The following is a 21,985-nucleotide window of genomic DNA, read 5'->3' as shown; positions in this document are numbered from 1 at the left end:
TAAACATTTTAGTCAATATTTTTCTCATCAAGGCTACATTTTTAAAAATCCAGTATTACAGTGATTATTAATTAATTTAATACATTTTAATTGGATTCCAAAGCTTAATTTTTAGCAGTCATTAATCTAGCGTTCAGTGTCACATGATTCTTCCAAAAACATTATTTTTGGTAATCAAGAACATTTCTGATTAACAGTTTTATTGCCTAAATCTAATGTTGAAAGCATAACACATTTTTTGCATCATCCTTTGATGAGAAGAAAGTTCAAAACAAAGAGACCAAATAGGTTTGAAGCAGTCCTTACTGTCACTTTTGATCAAATTAATGCGTTTTGTTGGGTGCAACACAATAAATCTTCACTATTCTGTACACAAACTATTGTCAGAACAGAATTTCTCATAATGCCTGTTAGAAAGGGAAAACCAAGCTTGCTCTCTAGAGATACTTGGCTTGGATTGCATTGGAGTTGAAATTCTCCACTGCTCCGGGGGTCTTTGTATCAAGCACAGGGGGAAAAAAGCGGTGGCATTTTACTGATTAAACTGCACTGAATGCCTCTCTGCTGACATTCAGTCTTTGATGACTGTAAAAGGAGACCAAAAGAATTGAATGGAAGAGACAAAACAGATCAAATCAGTAATTCAAGGCACAGTTTGAAGCGGCATAAAGCAGTGTTTTCATTTGGAATAATTGGGTAAATTATTCATTGGTTCCCACAGTGACATTTAAATGCATACGTTTTCATTAATATTTTCGACATATCTGCGTATTGCAGTAGAACATATTCCTAGTTTATTTAAAAACCTTTCTTGACGTCTTATATTACAACCTCTGTGATGAGACAAATATTTCAGAAAATGAATAAAATCACTTGGAGGGCAAATGGAAGCAGTGCCAATATTCTAAGAGCATATCGACCACCCGTGTTTTTTGTTTTAAAATCTTGATTAACTTCGTTTGGATTTGTATGCTTAAGAGCATCTGAAGCCTTGTTTATGTCTAAATAAAATGTGGTGATGTTGTTTATCTGTCTTAGGCTGTGAAGACATTGTGGCAGACAGCATCTCTCTGGACTCGGTGGTGGCCATCCTGAAGTGGAGCTCACAGCCCTATGGGTCTAAATGGGTTCATCGGCAGGCCATGCACTTTCTGTGCGAGGAGTTCAGCCAGGTCATGACCTCTGACGTCCTCTACGAGCTGAGCAAGGAGCACCTACTGGCGGCCATTCAGTCTGACTACCTGCAGGTAATGACTGTACACCAGGGGTCTCAAACTCAAATTGGCGGGGGGCCATATCAGTGACCGACAATTCATAGGTGGGCCGTTTTAACATTCTAGCACACAAAAAAACAGGAAACCTGATGTACTTTAATTGATTCACTCAGACATTCTTCCCCAGAGTATCAAAGCTTCTTCTTGTTTTTTGTTTTGTTGTACATATTGAAGGGGTAGTTTAAATTGCTATTAAAAAGTACCACAATTTAATAATAGGTATAATAATAACTAATCTGTCCCAATCAATTGCTTAACCAAAAGTTTAACGGATAGCGTAAAGGCTCGTTCACACCAGAACGCTATTTGCTCGCGTTTTCTGTTGACGTTTAACGCCTCGTGGCTAAATAAAGGATGCTAATGTGATCGTGCACACCAAAGAGCAAAATGGCATGTGTAAAAGCTTCATTTTTATAGAAACCTTCTCCACCAATCAAATTGGCACTTTTGTTCACGTGCACAGAGCTGCTGAAGTTACAGTAAACAGCACTTAAAGGCGCTCAAGTGCAAAACTGTCAATACGAGCGCACATTGAAGAAGATGCCCAGAGCTGATATGAACGTAGAGCTGCTTATTGCACTGGTGAACAATAATCATTTCTTCATCGCTAGAGCTGGAGCTGCTACTTGAACCATTCATGCTTGTTCGAATCGCCAGTAACTTTTTTTAAATGTGGCAACTTGCTCTCTTCTTCTGTGTTACAAGCGTGTGTCAGAAGCTTAAAATTGTGTATCGTCAACCTGTGCACCGGGGTCTTTCTGTTTTTTATTAAGCGCCTGTTTTTTCTGTTTTTTATTACACTAGTGAAAATCGATTGGGTTTGAATGCAGAAAAATGTCTCAAACGCTGACGATAATTCCAAACGAAAAGCATCCCGGTGTGTACGAGCCTTAAGACACCAGAATGCAGTTGGGTAACTTTATTAACTTTGCTGGCAATTGTTCTTCTCAATATCATTCATGTTTGTAAAACTACAACAGAGGGGAAAAGTATGTATGTATATATTCACATTTACTTTAATATGTTCAATTCAGCCAGCAGTAAAATTTTACTAATGCACATTTTTTTATACAATTCTCAATATGCATATTAGTAAAATCTATTAATGAGGCCATTTGAAACAAATATTAGGAAAAATATCATATTTACACCACCAGCATAACGAATAAGCCATGAAAAAGTGATTCTACAGCAAAAAACAGGTGGTATAAAACTGGCTGTAATTAAATGACCCTTTAAAATTAACAAAAATATAGCTTTAATAAAAATAGAGCACTTACGGACATATTTCTACTTTTAAATCAGCCCAAGAAATATTCTGCATGTGCGTTACTCTTGACCCAGACTGAGAGTAACCGAAAGTAACCCGAAGATGTAGTACAGTACCTTAAATGTCCAGTCGGTGGGGCTCAAACTACAAGTGGATATGCGACAACACAACAATGATAGTGATTCAAAAATATATGCTTTGTTGGGCCGAACAAAACATTTTGTTCGGCCCAAAATAAAACACTCAATATATTTTGGACATCAGTTGTGGGTCGGAGGGAAGAGTAGGGGGGGGGCCTGCAAATGGCCCGCGGGCTGGCAGTTTGACACCCCTGCCGTATACCGATTGACTATCTGGATTTCCCATTGGTAGATTGTCCAGTTTGGGGGGTTCCGGCTTCGGGTGCTAATTGTGATTTAAATGATCAGCACTATAAATACAGATATGTATTATGTTATGTATGCTTTGTGTTATTAATTTTATAGAGTGGGTTAGATAATTATAATGATAAATAGTCAAATTCGCAATGTACATTTTTTAAATAAAAAATCATATTTAGTTCTCAAAAGTAGTTTGTAGGGAAAATTAAAGGTGCAGTATGTAAGTTTTTGGCTTTTCTTAAGCATAATATATTTACAGATATATAAAAATACATGCTAAGCAAACATATATTTAAGTTTGTCTAAAAAACATTAATACAGCTACAGTCAGATGTTTTTCTTTTCAAATGTGCGGTCTCTGTCAGAATGGTTTGGACGTCAGAGGCGCTTGCTTCGGTTTTAATATTAGAGCTTAATGTAGGTGGATTTAAAAAGATTAATATGTAAGCACTGTAAAAATGCATCGTAAAAGTGATTATATTCCACAGCTCTACCTCCAGAGTTTCAATATGCAGGCATGTTTATGACCTTCTAGGTTAATTAAATTTTATGTTATTGGGGGGAAATGGCACAACATTTTACAAGGGCAAGGTAAGAGAAAATATATATAATAACTGTTTGTTATTCTCAAAGGTTGTTTAAACAGCTTGCGTAATTGGATCCTACAAATTATATTCATTTGTCCAAAAAAATAAATAAAAAGGTGTTTTTGGGGGGGAAATAGCTTGTTAAAAATGAGTTTCCTGAGGAAAAGGTTGGGAAATGCTGATGTGATTTAAACTTAAATGAAGTTTTCTCACTCAGTCTTTTTAAACCTCTTCACTGTAAAGTCTGTTGCACATATTTGCTGTGCTGTTATGATAAGGTCAAGCTTTTTTTGTCTCTGGAAACATGCAGAGGTAATTCAAGGTAACTGAATCATATTGCACTATTGGGAAATTTGTGTTTATTTCAATCCACAAATCATTGCAGAGCTTTGGGCTTATCGGTTTCCAGCAAGAGCGCTAGTGGTAGTATCAGTCTGTTTATCGATCTTTGTTGATCAGCTCTCCCTTCTCTTAAAGGTCATCTGCTGTTGTTTTTGGACAAATGAGTCAGCTGTATCAGATGACTTCTTTGCGTCTCCTCAGTGAGCTTATATAGAGAGCTGTAACCCCATCTGGGATTTAGCCTGGCACACACAAGTCTGTTAGCACCTTTACACTCCTCTCTTCAATGGTTACAAGTCTTCGCTAACTCTACCTCGGGTCAAACCTGTTGATATAGTGTAATCCCTGCAGTGACCGAGAATTTGTAAACAGAGACTAGTGCGGGTTTGACAGATACTAAGCCTGCAAAAAGTGAGATTAAATGAATTATTCATGGTCATCACCATGGAAAACCTGTAAATATCAGTGAATGTTTGGCTTGTTTTACAGGTTTAGATGTAATTACTTAATCTGATTGCAATCAGTGAGCATTTTTCTAGCTTGTGTAGAGTAAAATTTCCTCGCTCTCTGTCGCCACTGAATTTCAGTCTGCATTTAAATGGATAGCAAAAACTAACATTTAAGAACAAGTGTGGGGATCCTGATATTAAAAATGTAATTTAGCTTAAGGGTTAATCTATTAAACTTGGATCGGCTTCTGCCGATGGGTGAAATGAGATTTGAGCTGTGCAATATTCTCAGTAAAAGATGAGATAGTGGCAAAATCATTTTGCTCAGGTTTCACCTGGCACCTGCAGGACCTTCTGCTGTGGTTTTATATATCCTGTTTTTCTTGTGGAGATTGTTCTGCTGTTGTATTATATATACACCATCTTTAAGCTTGCATTCAAGCAGTTCCTTCAGCCTTGCAGCGCTGGCTAAATTCAGTAACATAAACTTGTACTGTTCCTCTCCCCTTTTCACAGGCCAGTGAGCAGGACATCCTGAAGTATGTTGTTAAGTGGGGCGAACACCAACTCATCAAGAGGATGGCTGATAGAGGTATCACTCACAGACATTGATATGGCATTAAAAAAAGTGATCCATGAGAAATTATTCTAAATAGGGCTGCACGATTCTGGCTAAAATGAGAATCACGTTTTTCTTTTTTTTTTTTTTTTCTTTTTTTTTTTTTTTTGCTTAAAATCAAGATCACGCTTTTCTCGCGATTCCGTAGATGTAAAATAAAGGTTAATATGAGTAGGCTATTATTATTGTTAATTCTCAAACATATAGTAAAACAACAATAATAATATTAGGCCTGTGTGTAGGTATACTGTTGGTTAAAATGCTACATTTTGTATAGACTTTGAATGGTCGACTTAAACAGACTTTAAAAATGTCCTGTTTTTTAATTCACAGTAAAGTGATGACATTAGAATATTCATTATTCTAATGTTCTATTGTAATGTTTGAGACATAAGCTTGTCATTTGTCATTGACAACATTATTAGCCAATTTTGTTTCACTGGTAAAATCAGACATTTGTCATTATCAGATTCCCTCTTCCATTATATTCAACATTTTATATAGGCTAGAGTTGTTATACTGACCCAGTAAACATTTATTTTCACGCACCACACTTTTTGTTCGCTATGAAAGAAATGCTTGTTGTAATCATAACTCTAAAATGCAATATCATCATTTAAATGATTTTCACGCTCATGTCATGGTCAATGTCACTGAAAAAAAACCATGCAAATCATACTTCCCACGTGGCTCCCAAACAATTGCTCTGTGCAACAAACTGAACATTATTTACTACTTTATTACCTGTTATTCACAGATTTGCAGGTTCTGTTCACTAAAGTCATCACTGGCGTGCATGTGCGCGTCCTCTTGGAAGTAAACAAACAGTGCATCAGCTTGTGTGATGTCGCGACCGAGAATACGTCATTACATTAAGACAGTTTTTTGGGTGAATTATACCTTAGAAATACAGTATGTGACAATTTTAACACTATTTGGAGGTGTCCACATCGCTGAGCAATGTATATAAACAATGTGAAGACTTGTGCGGCCGCCTGTACACTTCTCTCCTAAACTTGAACATATAATTGGCTGAATCATAAAGCGGAATTAAGATCAAGTGTAGGGTTGAATGATCATGATCTTTTTTTTCAATTAATCGTGCAGCCCTAATTCTAATTATTTTAATATAAAGCTCAAAAACTGTATCATTATTATCATTAAAGTTGTGGATATTTTTGTGGAACCTGTGATTTAAAAGTACCATATTTGCTTGAATGCTTGAAACATGAAGCTTTTTTTAATTATTAAACATTGTATAAAATAATTCATAGTTCTTTTTTCAGTTGCCTTTGAGTTTGCTGAAAAGTATTAATTCTACAAAATATAAATGATTAAAATACACTGTCAAACTTGAAAAAACTGTTTCATTAAATAAAATCATAAAAAGTTCCAGGTTCCAACTTGTAGTACGTAAATGATATTGAGACTTTGGTGATTTTTGAGCTTGTCAGCTGTCAAACTACTACTTTTTAATAGATGACCGCATTTGTTGTTTTTGCCTGAATGATTTCTTTAGTTTCCATTTCTTTAAACACACACACTTTATTTCGAGCCAGACGTTGTTTCTCTGTCGCTGAATCAATCCCTGTTTCCACCTCTTGCCATAGATGGTGGTCTGAACCTTGCCAGTCTAATGATTTATTCCCCAATCCTCCTAATGTCTAGTAATGACTCTGACTGGCTCAGAACTGAGAAATCAGGCCAAGTGCTCTGCAATACAGAAGCATAGCATATGGCTGGCGGCTCCAGACCTGGGTCTGCGTTCGCTCTGTGTACCCAATAGAATCAAATATACCCAAGCTTACACTGCCTCGAACGTTTATAGCTGCTGCCAAACCACAAACACGGCGTCTGATTGCTTTTTTTCCTCCCGAAACACATTCTAGAAGGAAACAGCAGTGAAAATTTCATTTTGTCATTAACAATCTTTATTTACATGATCCTAATTTGCCATCTGAGGTGTACAGGAGATAGTGATTCAGGGTCCATTGCAGTGCAGCATCCTGAAGCAGAGCAGCTTAAATTCCTTGCTCAAGGGCACAGCAGCAGTCAGTGGAGCTGCATAGTGATCCGGCTAATCCTCTAGAAGACGCACCCACCCCTTCCCACCCATCTTTGTCTAATTTATATTGTGGGATAAAAGAGTTGGGTCACTGTTTCCTCCATCTCAAATGCTCATCTATTCTGTATAGCCACCTTTGTGTGATTACAGTGCTTAAAATTATAGAGTATGGGGAACTTCCATTTAAAAGAACTCAAACAAAGCATTTTAATTATTATCAAGGTTATGTTACTAATAATCCATTGTGAGAACTGGGTCAGGTACATATTGCTTTGTGCTTTTATTTATATTCATCATTAAGTTTGGTGTTTTTATGATGACATTAGTATCACAAGCATATCTGTGTCACTGTGATCACTGTATTTTGTTCCTAAAGATAATTTTCTCTTTGTACAGTACAGTGATATTTAACGCATTATAATATTGGTGCATAATAAAGACTTGTTTCGAGATTTTGAGCTTATTCATGCTCTACTGAAAGTATTTTGGCAATTCTAATAAGTTGTATTTTAATACTGTGTATGAATTGAGAACATTGTACTCAGTTGTTTTATCACTTTACTTTTTTTGTCTGTTTGTTTGTTGGGAAGTTAATCCCATAATTCACGCAAAGTGTCATGGGATGTGGGAAAAAGGTGGATAAAGCTCTGCGTTTCTGTGTTTCCCCAGAGCCTAACCTGTTAAGTGGTACTGCACATAGTGTGAATAAACGTGGCGTGAAAAGAAGGGATCTGGACCTGGAAGAGCTTAAAGAGATTCTCTCTCCGCTGCTGCCTTTCGTCCGAACCGAGCACATATTACCTGCCAACAGTGAGGTTCTCTCTGACACGGTGAGTGTGTTTAACGTGGTTTTACAGTTAAACAGGAGCATTAAGGGAGAGTCACAGAGTTTTCAAGCATGCAAAATGCATTTTAGCTCTGTGCAGCTTCTATTAAATGTAGTTTAAAACCGTTTAAAAGTTTGGCGTCTGTGCTTTTTGTTTTTGTTATTATTAAATGACTTTGATACTAAAATATATGAGCAATATCACACTTGTAGCATTGCGTTGTGGCTGTATAGTGGCATTGGTGGGAGGTGTGCGTTGCACCTTTGTGCCCCCACCAGTGACGATATACAGCCACATCGCAATGCTACAAGTGTGATATTGCGTTTATACAACAGTTTGACAGCGTAATCATGTATATAAAAAAAAAAATCAAACACGCAGAGTCTTAACCTTTTTGTAAGAGGAACTGCTTTCTTCCGCCACTCATTCACATCTGCAGCTGACGGACAGAACAGCAGAAACCATTGTTGCTTCACCAATGTCACGTCAGAGCTAGTATTTAAATGATTATCTAGCGTAATATCTAAAGTGATGACAATTCGCATTCACATTTTAAGATTATAAGGCTGAACGGCATGAAATGCCTTCAGTCTACAGAGATTTCCCAGTATTTCTCTGTTGCAATGGGGATTTTATTTATATTTATTTATTTATTTTTATTTATTTTTTATTTTTTTACCAAGATTGTCAATAAGAAATTCTTCTTGAGAATTTAATCAGCATATTAAAATGTTTTGTCTGTTTATATCTATATTTACATTTTAACATTTAATTTATTCATAAGTATTTCCTTGGAAACTAAATGAAATTATAGAACTATATATAACAAATATCCTTATGCCAACTATTTTAATTAAGAATTTAGTTATTTATTGCCCATTTAGTAGATTGAGTGCACTGTAAGTGTCTGGCATTCTTAATTTGAGGGCAAAAAGAAATTTGAAAATCCTGCTCATAAGTACTCCTAATACCCCAGTTTCATAAACATCTGGCAAACAGCCTTCTCTAGCCTCTTGCAAACTGAAACGCCGCCGCTGTGTGCCTCATCTTTACATTGTTTTCCATTAGCCATGGATATACATCGAATGGCACTGCCAGTGTGTGTACATTCATAGACAATAATGTTTAGTACTTTAAAAAATGTGGCGCAACTGGGTGGCGTTTCCCTTTAAATGTGTGATGCCTTTCATGTTCTTAAAATCTATCTGCAAGTGATCACACAGGTGCGAATACATCTGTACAAGATACAAATCAATTGCACATCAAAGAAGGAGGAGTTCCGGAACAAGCCCACTGATTCCATAGTCACCACAGACAATTAGGGTGTACTCGCACTATGCTATCCGAACCATGCCCAGGCCCGTATCCTGGATCGTTTGAGAAGTGTGAGTGCTGTGACTCGTCCTGACCCGGTTGGAAGAGGTGTGCCAGAGCGCGGTTAACTTGTTCTTTGGTGCGGTAGCTTTAGTGTGAGCGTGCCTGAGCCCGAAACTGAAGACGAGACGAGACGTGACTTTTAAGGGACTGTTTCATATGTGTTTATTAATCATTCTTACTGTTCAATGAATGCAAACTGTCGTAGTTTATTAAAGAAGCAAACCCCTCACTGCACATCATTTGCAACTCCAGCAAACCTCTTAATTCCTGCAGCATGAGGTCTTTATGATTGTTTACGAGCGTCAAAAGTGGCTGATCTGTTCTGCGAAATATTTGACTGCGTGTCACTGCATCATAAACGACTTAAAGAATATAACTAAAGAAATCTCCACTGTGCTGAGCGAGAGCGTTACTGAACAGTGCATCATCGATGGCGTAAGTGTGCTCAGGCCTGAATGCCATGTGAGTGCATGCTGTCGGGAGAGACGGGAGGGAGGACAAGCGTGCTTTGGCCCCCCTTCAAGGCCACTGTACATAGTGTGAGTACACCCTTAGTAGCTCAAGGGTGTTTAGGAACCATGACGAAGAAAAAGTTTGCTTTGATGAGCTGTTTAAAACTACCGAAACCAACTCTAAATGGTTTTGGCCAGATTTATTCATTTCAGTTCATTCTTTGGTTTCATTAGATGTATATTGGGGCCTTAAACTACAAAGACATAAGTCATTCTGCGTAAAAAATTAATTGTGTAACATGTTTTTCTGCAAGGCATACACTAACTAAAAATTACAAAAATGTTGATATTGGAGGATCTACGAGTATAGCGTTATGTAATATGCCAGATATCAAGAAGGGATATTTAGAGTGCCAATGCTTCAGCAGATGACTTCATCTTTTCATCATTCTTCCTGACCACTCTCGTGAAGTATTGGTAAAGACATTTGCTCTGCCTTTAACAGATGAAGAGAGGTCTGATTAGCACCCCTCCATCTGACATGCTGCCCACAGCAGAGGGAGGCAAAGCCAACGCCTGGCTCCGGCAGAAGAGTGCTGGCATTTATGTGCGCCCACGCCTCTTCTCTCCTTATGTGGAGGAGGCCAAGGTAAGATACACTTCCTCACCTCACCAGAACATTAACATGAATTACTACAGGCTGAAAAGGTGATCAGCCATCACTGGGTTATAAGTCAATAACCAAAATACTTAGTTTAATAAGGTAGGCAAATTATGAATAAAGTACTTGGAGACATTTTACTCCAAAATGAAAATTGACTCACTATTTACTCACCCTCAAGTGATTCCAAATTTTTAGGAGTAATTTTTCTGTTGAACACAAAAGGCAATATTTTGAAGAATATTAAAAAGCTGTAGTCATTTGCATCCATAGCAGGAAAACAAATAGTATGGACATTAGTGGTTTCCATAATTTTTAAAGTCTCAATGAACTGGAAGCTGTGATCATTGTTTTCTTTTCGTATTGTGATGCAGTTCCTAGAGAAACGGAATTTTAAATGAGCAAACAGTGGGCGTGGCTTGTTCTTTCTACCGCGGGCTGAATGGCTGAACATTTCATTCAGAAAGATCGGGAAAGGGGTTTTAGAAGAGTTATTACAATCTAACAGATGCCTCCTGCTAGAGGTCTGAACCTACATGGGTCTCAAAGTTCATCTCAGTTCAGTTCAGTTACGATTATAATGCCATCAGTTCGGTTCAATTCAATATCTCAGTCCATCAATGATGCTTTCCATAAACAATTTTATATTTTAAAGATTAGAAGAGCAAACTTTTTTTTTTTCTTACTAGCAATGTTACTAGTAACATGCTAGCAATGTGAACAAACAAACCATATGGTTGGTTTTGATGTCTTGGGGACTTTAAAAATGACTCATTTTGTGTTCAACAGAAAAAAACTCATGAATAATGAGTAGATTATGACAGAATTTTCAGTTTTGTGTGAACTATCCAATTAGTTTAAGATATTATACAATAGAATTCATTCAATATGCAAATTTAGTAAACTCTGATAGATTTTAACATTGTGTATGAAATTATCTTAATATAATAAATAGATTGTTTTTTTTTTACATTACAACTTGCACCTAGTCTTGCATACATGTGTTTCTCCAGGCGGTTCTTGAGGAGATGATGGTTGAGCAGACCGATCTGGTTCGGCTGCGCATGGTTCGTATGTCCAACGTGCCCGACACACTGTACATGGTGAACAATGCCGTCCCCCAGTGTTGTCACATGATCAACCACCAGCAAATGGCTGGCAGCCAATCAGCTCCGCCGTCTGTGGTTGCTAATGAGATACCAGGTGGGTTAAGCACTCATTCATGCCTCGTAACGATGTGTTATTTCAGCCAATCTTCTAGTCCAAGACTAATCATGCTGGGCACTGTATATCTGTGTACAGAACTCGGTTATGCTTGATGAAATGAGTCACACTCACAATCAAGTGATTTTAGAGAGATGCTTTGCGGAGGCCAAATAGATTATGTCCTAATCTAGATGTAGTCCTGAATCTGATAAATCAAACCATGGAACGTTATTTTCTCAAGGTAATCATGTTATTCTTTTGCACAAACCAGTTCAGTGTGTTTTTATTTTTTTTAGGTGTATTTAATGTGAGTGGGAACATTGGCCTTGTATTTTAGCAAGCTTTGTGATTCAGTGTGTGTTATGTAAAACAAAATTCTAATCCAATTTAATAATAGACATAGGTTTGTTTAACGCTGACATATATGCCCATCACGTATTGATATTGTTTAACAGATATGTACTGTTATTAATTGATGCAGTTATTCATGAGTATTAATTGTAACTCGAGTCATCTGTTCTGCTCTTCTCCCCCATCTGTCCTTCAGTGCCCAGGTTGGCAGTAGTAAAGGAAATGATCCGTAGGCTACAGGAGCTGCGTCACACAGATCAGGTGCAGCGAGCGTTTGCTCTGAACTGTGGTGAAGGCGCTACAGTGAGCTACGAGCTGCAGATTCGTGTGCTCAGAGAGTTCGGCCTGCCAGACGGGGCTGCTGAACTCCTACAGGTAACCCAGTACATCCTGTTTGCGTGGAGACTGACAAGTGTTGCTATGGCTACCGTGACTCTCACGCTGACTTTCATGTCAGTTTTACGCCAGCCTTTGATGGATACGGTTTATTTTCCAGTCCAAAATGAGAATAGTCCAAATGAAAATAAGAGTAAAATTTGTCATTCAGATAGGATTGTTTCTCCAATGCACTACAAAAAAATAAGCTCATTAAGGCTGCATTTATTTGATGAAATAATGTGTTAAAAACAGTAGTGCTGTAAAATAATACATTAAAATAGCAAACAGCTTTTAATTTGTGTCATGTGTTTAATCAGGGTGTCATCTGGGTTTTAAAAAGTATCAAAAGTTGATAAATCAATTATGAAAAAATTAAGTACCTTAAAAGGTATTAAAAAGTCTTAATGGTGTTTTTACGAGGTCTTAAATCTGTTTAAGCATTGTTCAAAGTGTTTGACTCCAAAAAAGCATAAATATATTTAATTTTCTCCTGGTATTAACAACGGCATGCTCGATCCACTTGATTGGTATGGGCCGAAGTGTGTCCGGCCACGCTCCTCCATTCGGGTGATGTCACATAATTTGCGACAAACGCTGGAAGGTGATGTGACGCTCTCCACATGTAGCGAAACCATAGAGAAACTTACATTTTCCAAAATGGGAAAATGTAAGTTTGCGTACTCCTGGTTGGAGAAAGACGAGTTTAAACAGCGACTAAAGCCTGTCTCTGAAAACAACCACGTAATTTATTCTTTCATGCTTTGTTTTTTTCTGAGCTTATTTGAGTTCTGTTGCATGGTTGTGCTCCATTGATTTATTTAACTTTAACTGTTTATTAACAACTGTTTATTAAGTTAAAGGTTTGATACTGATTAAAACTTGAAGTGGTGATGAGGCCTTATAATATTCTGAGAAGGTCTTTAAAAAGTCTTAAAAATGTGTTGAAATTATCTTTATGATTCTTGCATATACAATTTTAATACTTCAGTCTTTGGTGTCACATGAACCATTAGGGCTGGGTGATTAATTGAAAAGTAATCTGAATCGAAGTTCAGAACCGATCAAATTTTTCCAGGTCAATTTTTTCAATAATTTTTCCTACCGCGTGTGGAGTCGAGTGACCCCGCTTTGTTAAGGCTGATTTATACTTTTGCATCGAAAGTATACGTCTGGCACGCAGCCTTCATGCGGTCACATACCCGTGCAGCTCTCAAAAAATTTTACTATACGTTGCAAGTTTGCACTACAATGACAATGATTTGATTTTAGGCCCTATGAACCATACCTATTTAAAAAGTAAATAATTATTATTATTTTTTAAATAACTTGTAAAACTTGACAACTTTTTGTTTGTTATTTATCTTTATCGTTAACTATCTTATTTAGCTCTCATGCACACAATTATAATGAAAGTTCATTCCGGCTACCACTAGTGGGAGAATTCCAACAGTCATTCGTGAACCATTTGTGCAGCAGAAAGGCAGCTTTATTGTTTTGCATCACTTTATTTTGTTTCGACTAGAATGTTTCTCCAATTACTGTGCTCTTGCTTTAGAAGTACCCTGAGCTCTTAAATTGCTGTGATATGCTGTTATTCTCGCCATTAAGCGATCAGAGAACCTATGCTGTAAAGCTTGGAAGCATTCAAAGCTTCTTCAGCATACCAGACAACATATTAATTCTCATTTTTAAAGCACGTCTAGCACAAATATTCCCTCACGGTTATGTATTCTGTGTTTCAGAATCCGCACAAATTCTTTCCCGAGGAGCGTTTTGGAGACGAGAGTCCCGTCCTGGCCCTGCGCCAGTCAGGTCGCTGCCGGGTCAATAGTACACCAGCTGTTGAGAGCATGTTCACAGACCTGGAGGCTCTGGTGGGCTTCCACCCCCCTCTGCCCCCACCTCCTCCACCTTACCATCCCCCCACCACTCCGGGCCATGGCCAGCAGCAATTTAAAGCGGGCTGGAGACCTCGGGTCCCCAGCCAGCCTCCTTCCAGATCTTTCTCCTACCCCTGCAATCATGCACTTCTTCACAGACAGGCCTCTTCCAAAATGGGCAGCCCAGTCTATCCTCCAGGAGCCAAGCCTCTGCCCCCAGACTGCACAAATGCACAGGGAGGGAGGAATCTGCATCCTGACAAGCAAATGGTGATTAATACCAATATTCTGATGTTGATGTTACATGAAATGCACTGACAGGCTATTCTATTTTTTTTTCTTAAACATATATACATATATATGTATTGGCTATTCTATATACATATATATATATATATATACATATATATTTATATGTATGTATATGTGTATTGGCTATTCTGTATTGTGTAATAAAAAAGTTTTTTAGTTTAAAATGTGAATTTATGAATTTTAATACAATACATAAAAATAGTTAAAAATTTTATATTTGCTTAGGATTACATTCAACATTGTCAAATTATGTGTTTTTAACCCTTATTCATGCTTTTGGACATTTGCTTTTTGCAGTTTTTGAATGATCATTTTGGCTTATTTTGAAATATTCCAATGTTATTTTAAAGGGGTGGTCCACTATGATATCATATTTTAAACTTTAGTTGAGGTGTAATGTAGCTGTGTGAACACAAACAACATCTCTGTATGTAATCCGCTCAAAGTTCAATGCAAAGAAAGACATTGGCTTTTACAGAGTTAGCTAAGCAAAGCCTACAGCGAGCGATGTTTGGCGACTACAAAAAAAAATACATACAGGCTAGTGAGATACGCTTCAGGTTACATGCATACACCCATACACGCGCTGTAATGTTATAGCAGAGAAAGCTAAAATGCCGTCCAAATGCTGCCATTTCCACAGAGCTTGTTCTTATTTTATATTTGGGGATCCAAAGGACACGACACAAAGAGAGAAGTGCAGTTTAATTGGGTCTACATGTTTAATTTGAATTATGTTCCAAAGAATTATAATAAATATATATAGCTAACATTTAATGAAGGAGAACTTCCAGAATCTATCCCAGTTCAGTGCAGGATTCAGCTTAAAACTCATCCAACCATAATAGACAAAGCTGTGGATTGTGAGCCACAACCTGTAAGTATTTTTATTTGTTAAAATGGATAAATTACATGCACCGTTTCTAGCATTAACGGGATGTTGTAGAAAGGATGTAAACTAGGATGTTAACAACTGTTAACATATACATACATATATATATATATATATATATATATATATATATATATATATATATATATATATATATATATATATATATATATATATATATATATATATACGTATACGTGTATATATATATATATATATATATATATATATATATATATATATATATATATATATATATATACGTAAATATACGTGTATATATATATATATATATATATATATATATACGTGTATATATATATGTATATATATATATATACGTGTATATATATATATATATATATATATATATACACGTATATATATATATATATATATATATATATATATATATATATATATATATATATATACGTATATATATATATATATATATATACGTATATATATATATATATATATATATATATATATATATATATATATACGTATATATATATATATATATATATATATATATATATATATATATATATATATATATATATATATATACGTATATATATATATATATATATATATATATATATATATATATATATATATATATATATATATATATATACGTATATATATATATATATATATATATATATATATATATATATATATATATATATATATATACGTATATATATATACGTATATATATATATATATATATATATATACGTATATACATATATATATACGTATATACATATACACTGAGAATATATATACTGAGAAACTTGTATGTATTTGTATGTCTATGTATATATATTTTATATCCCTATCAGTATTTAACCACAATAACATGCTTCTTTAGTGATAACAGTTGTTTTGTTTGACTTATTTTTGCAGAATATGGAGCCTGTTATCAACGAGTTCATGCCGGACATCGCCATGGGTGTTTCAGCAATGACTCTGAAGGAGCGGCGCCTTCCAGAGGTCTCCATGGAGGTGGAGAGTCATGAACCTTCCCACCCTCACCTTCCCACAGCTCCTCCGATGTCCCACAGCTACTCCAACCGTCACCCACACTCCTCCCGTAAGCGGCACGCAGCCGAACCCAAGCCAGAGGGTCCGCAGCCTGACTTCCCAGACCTCTACGAGTTTCCAGGGCGCCATGTGCCTCCGTACAGTGGGCCAGATCTCTACATCCACGGGCGTCAGGCAGGCGGAGGAGCACCTCCTCCATCCTACTCTGAGGCTTCAGAATCGCTTCGCTTGGATGTGCTGGAACAGCCTCCGCAAAGACTAGACTTGGCAATTGTCTCACAAGGCAGTGTTGTGCAAGCCATTCAGAGGCCACGGCCCATAAACGAGACTGACCTCACCTGTGGGCTCGGCCCTTCCACAGAACAGTATGAGGAATGGCCCACGGGCCGACGACCCACTCCTGAGGGAATAGGGTTGGGTTTAGGGGCAAACGTAGGGACTGGGGACGAGGGAGGGTTGGGAGCGCGAGACCGCCGATCTCCCAATAAACCCGAATACCTCTACAGGAAGTCTGCTCTCTGACCCCTGATAAAAAGAGACTGAAGACTGATTTAAATGCTAAGTTTAAGCTAACAGGTGAGGCACCAGCAGTCCTGCACTTTGTGTTCTTTCAAAGGCCGACAGTATCTTGAAGTGATGAACGCCCATAAGCTATGCGAGTGGCTGCTTTTCTGATGACTGAAGAGAGATGTCATGTGAAACTGCTTTAGATTGCTTTGAAACCTAGTCGAGAGTGAGGAGAGCTTGGTTTAGTTGTGCGCACACCATGAAAAGAGGTCAGAAATGCTAAATGTTTTAGTCTGAGGGATCTGAACAACCATGGAAGTCATTTTGGCAAACCTGCACGTTCTGGTCCTTCAATTTTTTTGTGTTTCTTCCACATGCTGCAGATTAATGTACGGATGTTGCAGTATATTTCTTTTACTTCTACTTTCCCTGAATAGACTTGGGTGACTAGAGAGATATATATTTACTTAGATGCATGGATTTTGTTCCTTAGGAGTAAATTGAAAAAATATGAAGGCAATAAGTTGCAAACTCATTACTTTGTCTAGTCCTTGACAAACGGCTCCTTCTTCTTCTGAGGGCAGAGTGGCAGTAATAGCTCGTGTAATCCGCCGCATTTGCCGGCTTTTACATTAGCCTGTGCAATTTAAAAGCCGAGATGGAACATAAAAGGGAAAACAAATGAAATCCCCTGTCTCCTGTGAGGCAACTTATCAGGCATAACAATGGCACAGATGCACCATTAAATGTGAATGGGGCTTTGTTTTACTGTTTCACAACCCAGATCTGCAGATTCATTCCAGTGTGTTTTACTTTTTGAAAAAACAAACACTATCTGTAGTATCAAACAAAGAAATGACACCCTCTTTTGCATTCAGATTCTCTTTCCAAGGCTGCAGTTGATGCCATTCCTGAGAGACGGCAAATGTAGGTTGATCCTTATCAGCCTCGTTCTCCAGAATTGGTCAGGAATCTCAATCAAACCAACCTCACGCCACATCCTCAGTCCTCTGGTTCTGTGGGATGGCAGCAGTCCATGAGCACGAGTTCATTAGCTTTTCTATGCTAGATCTGTCAGTAGTAGACCGACAGTTATGATGTCATAAACCTGCTTTGCAAAAAAAAAAAAAAAAACGAAGAGAGAAACTTTAAAGAGAAATATTTAGGTTTTATTTGCCACACAGCACTCTAAAGGGATAGTTCATCTAAAGGTGTGCATTTCACCACTTGTTTTTAACTTGCACACTGCAAAAAAAGCTTTTCTTACTTAGATTTTTTTGTCTTTCTAATCCAAATATCTAAAAATTCTTATATCAAGAGGCAAGCTAAACATACTGTCTTGTTTTCAGAAATAATATGCCAATATTAAGTGTGGTTTTCTCTAAAAAAAAAAAGATAAATAATATGCCAATGGGGTTAGCAAAATAATCTTGTTTTTACTTTTGACATGAGATGTTTTTGCTTACATTATTGGTAGATTAGTTTGCTTGTTTTAAGGAAAAGCTCACTTAATATTAGCATATTATTTCTTAAAACAAGATGATATGTTTTGCTTATCTAGACAATTCTTCTTGATTTAAATTTTTTTCGATATTTGGACCAGAAACAAGCCAAAAAATCTAAGTAAGAAAATCAGTTTTTGCAGTGTATGAGTTTCTTCTGTTAAATGCAAAAGAAGATATGTTGGAACCCAGGTGTTGATCTATCCATTTGGCTATGAGAGTATAAATACTATAAATATAATGTAAATCAATAAGGATCATAGATTTGTCTGGTTACCAACGTTCTTAAATTTCAGTTGTGTTAAGCAAAAAGCGAATACATGTTTGGAACAACTTGAGAGTGAGTAAAGAGTTAGTTTTAGGTGGAACTATCCCTTTAGGAAACAATATCACACATACAAACACATTACAGCCTACCAGTTGATGAAGTGACTTATTTTAAGAATTTTTAACATCTGAAATATCTGTATTCTTAAATGTGCAATAGTGCGGCTTTTCCTTTTTAATTAAATTTTTGCCATCTTCTCCATACAATAAGAAGCTTTTTCAGATCATCACACTGACGCTGCAGATATGCAGGCTAGTTCAGCCAAAAATGGCAATTCTGTCATCATGTACTCACCTCAGTGTCATTCTAATCCTGCATGACTGTACACAACACAAAAGATCTGCTTTTTTCTTTATAATAATTGTCAATTGGGTCCAAAAACAACACTGTATGGACAAAACAAATTCCTTAAACATTCTTCAAAATTTCTTCTGTATTATACAGAAAGGCAAACAGGTTTAAAATGACATGATCATGAGAAAATAATAACGTAATTAGCATTTTTTGGTAAGCTATCCCTTTAAGATAATCAACAATAGCCTTTCCCCACAAGGGATGGTACTGTATTTTCACACACTGTCCAATATTATTATATAAGCGCCTCTGGTTGTATTAGACAGGGTGGGACCTCCGTTGAATACCCAAACAATCCTCAGTCATATCCATCCCACACTCTTCACTTCGAGTGCTTCTTTTCTTGGAGCACAAGAATGGTTCTTGGGTTGGTTGAAAGCACAAATGTACTGCAAGATACTTAGGATGTCATTTTAGTCCTTGTCAGATAAAAGCGCTCAGACGTTTTATACTCTGGTAAAAGGCTTGAGCTTTGGTTGGATGGTCAATCTTACTGGGTTTTTTCTTTTTTGACTGTTAAGAACCCACAGTTAGACCAAAGATGGGAGTTTGTGTTGCTTTGTGGAAGCGTTTCGTTTCATCTACTAGGTTTCTTTGACTCTTAGTATGCTGAATTGAGTAAGATCCATGATAGTTACGCAGATTCTTTGGTGACAGTGATCACAGAAGGACCATCTATCATCAGTTGATTCTCAATCCAGTCCTGGACTCTTTGACATTTACAGATGGCTTGAAGAGTTGGTGTAGGGTCAGTACTGCTGACTCTGCAGTTAAGGCCTCACCTTGGGTAACATAGTTCTCCATTTAAAATCACAAGGTCTTTTGTGCCAGGGAGACACTCTGATCATTATACTCTATACCTCTGATCATTATACTTTAGTCAATTTGAAACATTTATCATTAAGAGACCAGAAACAAATTCTCAACTTATTTTTCAGAGGTTTCTCTCCTCTTTTCGTAGACATGCTGATTTATTGCATTTACAAATAGAGCATAGACAATATTTATGTGCAGAAAGTGAGTAAATATTATGCAAGATGGCATACCTAATCTACAGGTGGTCGTAAATGTGTAATCCACCATCCACCCTTAGTTGTTGTTCAGTAATATAAGCTGCCTGATGCAGTTGCAGTGAAACTCACTGGTCCTCCTGGACTCCTACTGCAGCCCACCTCTGAGTCAAGCCAGAAAGAGTTGTGAACCCTGAGTGGGTGAGCTCCAGTTTGCCGTCCCGCAAAGTTTCAGAGGGTCATGTCCAAAAATAGATCCAGCACAGACCCTGGCTGGGATGCAGGCAATCTCCTCAGAGAGTGGAAGTCAGACTGAAATGGACTGAGCTTGGTAGGAGGCCTGCTCGTCTTGTCCTCTGAATGTCAAGGACGTAGTTTTGCAGTTCTCTCTACCACTGTTCAGATACATGAAGATCCCATCTCTATTGCTTAAAGGAACACTCCACTTTTTATTGGATATATTTTATATTTTACAAGTCCTGTATAGTTAAACAATTGAGTTTTACCGTTTTTGATTTTATTCAACTGATTTCCAGGTCTGGCAGGAGCACTTTTAGCCTTGCTATGCATAAATCAGATCATTAGCATCTCGCTCAAATAATAATAAAAAAAAAGCTTTCCTATTTAAAGCTTGACCTGTCTGTAGTTACATTGTGTACTAAGATTAACGAAAAATTAATACACAAACAATCAAGGAAGTTTGCTGCCATACCATCACTGCAGCAGGTGTAAAGATATTACACAGTGTCCGAAAATATTCTCAAGCTAAGTAACTAGGCAATAGCGCTGCGCAATTTCAAGCTAAGTAACTAGTTGCTACTTTCTAGCTCAATCAAGGAACTTAGCGGCTGGACCATGGCTGAAGCAGGCCCAATGACATTTTGCAGCGCTATTGCCTAGTTACTTAGCTTGAAACTATTATCGGATGCTGTGTAATATCTTTACACCTGCTGCAGCCATGGTATGGCAGCAAACTTCCTTGATTATTACTCCAAAATGAGAGTATAGTTCCTAGCATGTCAGCTTTTCCATCAGTCTTCGTACACAATGTAACTGCAGAATCGTGAAGCTTTAAATAGGAATAGTAAGGAGTTAATGATCTAATCTAATCAAGGATTTATACAAAGCTAAGCTAAAAGTGCTCCCACCAGTCTCAGAGATCAGCTGAACGTATACAAAAATGGTCAGACTCAACTGTTTAACTCTAAGTGACTTGTAAAATTAGCTTGTTTTCAAAGGAATTGGAGTGCTCCTTTAAATCTTTCCATTGAAATAAGATCTTGATAAAACATGACTTTCACAAGCTTTCGGTTCTCTCAAAAAGCAATGCAACGCAGCCTACTTAAGCCTACCTTCCCTGACCTCATTCTGCAGCAAAAGGAGGCTGAGCGAACTGATTCTATTAACCACTTTTATTCAGAATGCATAATGTTTACCCTGTATGTGTTTCTCAGAGCAGGTGACTCACTCGCGGGTTTCCTTTCATCTTTTGCGGATCCTCCAGGCTTCATGTCAACATGACAATGACAATAACAATTCAATCCACCTGTCACAAGAGTTGCTTTACTAGTAGCTTCTTTTGATGTGTTAGAAGCTCTTGTCAGAAGCGCAGTAGTTTAAATTCTCAGCGTTGAGAGTTCGTAACTCAGTATTTCCGAGCAGTGGGTACATCATCTTGTACCTATGCCACTTTGAATCAGGCCACCTGTGGTCTGACAAGCAGAGACCTCTTGCAATGACATGTCACGTTTATTTCATTTTCTCTTTTTAGTCGCACGTGAGTTCAGATTTTTCCAGATGACTGTTACATGCAACTCAAGCGTTGAGTAATTGGCATCGGCGCTTCCTTTCGAGGCAGCTGAAATGAGGAGATCTGAGGTCTGTCATGTCGTTTCAGTGA

General features: G+C 37.2%; 1 protein-coding gene across 1 annotated transcript in view; it reads left to right on the top strand.

Annotated features, from left to right (window-relative positions):
* The window catches only part of btbd7 (BTB (POZ) domain containing 7), an 87,019-nt gene that overhangs the window by 63,598 nt on the left and 1,436 nt on the right, over positions 1-21,985 (top strand). Inside the window, exons 4-11 of the mRNA XM_056480816.1 lie at positions 1,039-1,247; positions 4,819-4,894; positions 7,656-7,816; positions 10,148-10,291; positions 11,317-11,506; positions 12,057-12,235; positions 13,981-14,388; positions 16,247-21,985. The exon at positions 16,247-21,985 is cut by the window's right edge and continues 1,436 nt beyond it. Of these exons, the coding sequence (XP_056336791.1) occupies positions 1,039-1,247; positions 4,819-4,894; positions 7,656-7,816; positions 10,148-10,291; positions 11,317-11,506; positions 12,057-12,235; positions 13,981-14,388; positions 16,247-16,906 (2,027 nt within the window). The 3' untranslated portion in view covers positions 16,907-21,985. The remainder of the gene's footprint in view (positions 1-1,038; positions 1,248-4,818; positions 4,895-7,655; positions 7,817-10,147; positions 10,292-11,316; positions 11,507-12,056; positions 12,236-13,980; positions 14,389-16,246) is intronic.

Source organism: Danio aesculapii, chromosome 20, assembly GCF_903798145.1.
Source record: "Danio aesculapii chromosome 20, fDanAes4.1, whole genome shotgun sequence".
Lineage (NCBI taxonomy): Eukaryota > Metazoa > Chordata > Actinopteri > Cypriniformes > Danionidae > Danio > Danio aesculapii.
Note: the sequence above shows the minus strand (reverse complement) of the source record. Positions and strands in the feature narration are given on the sequence as shown.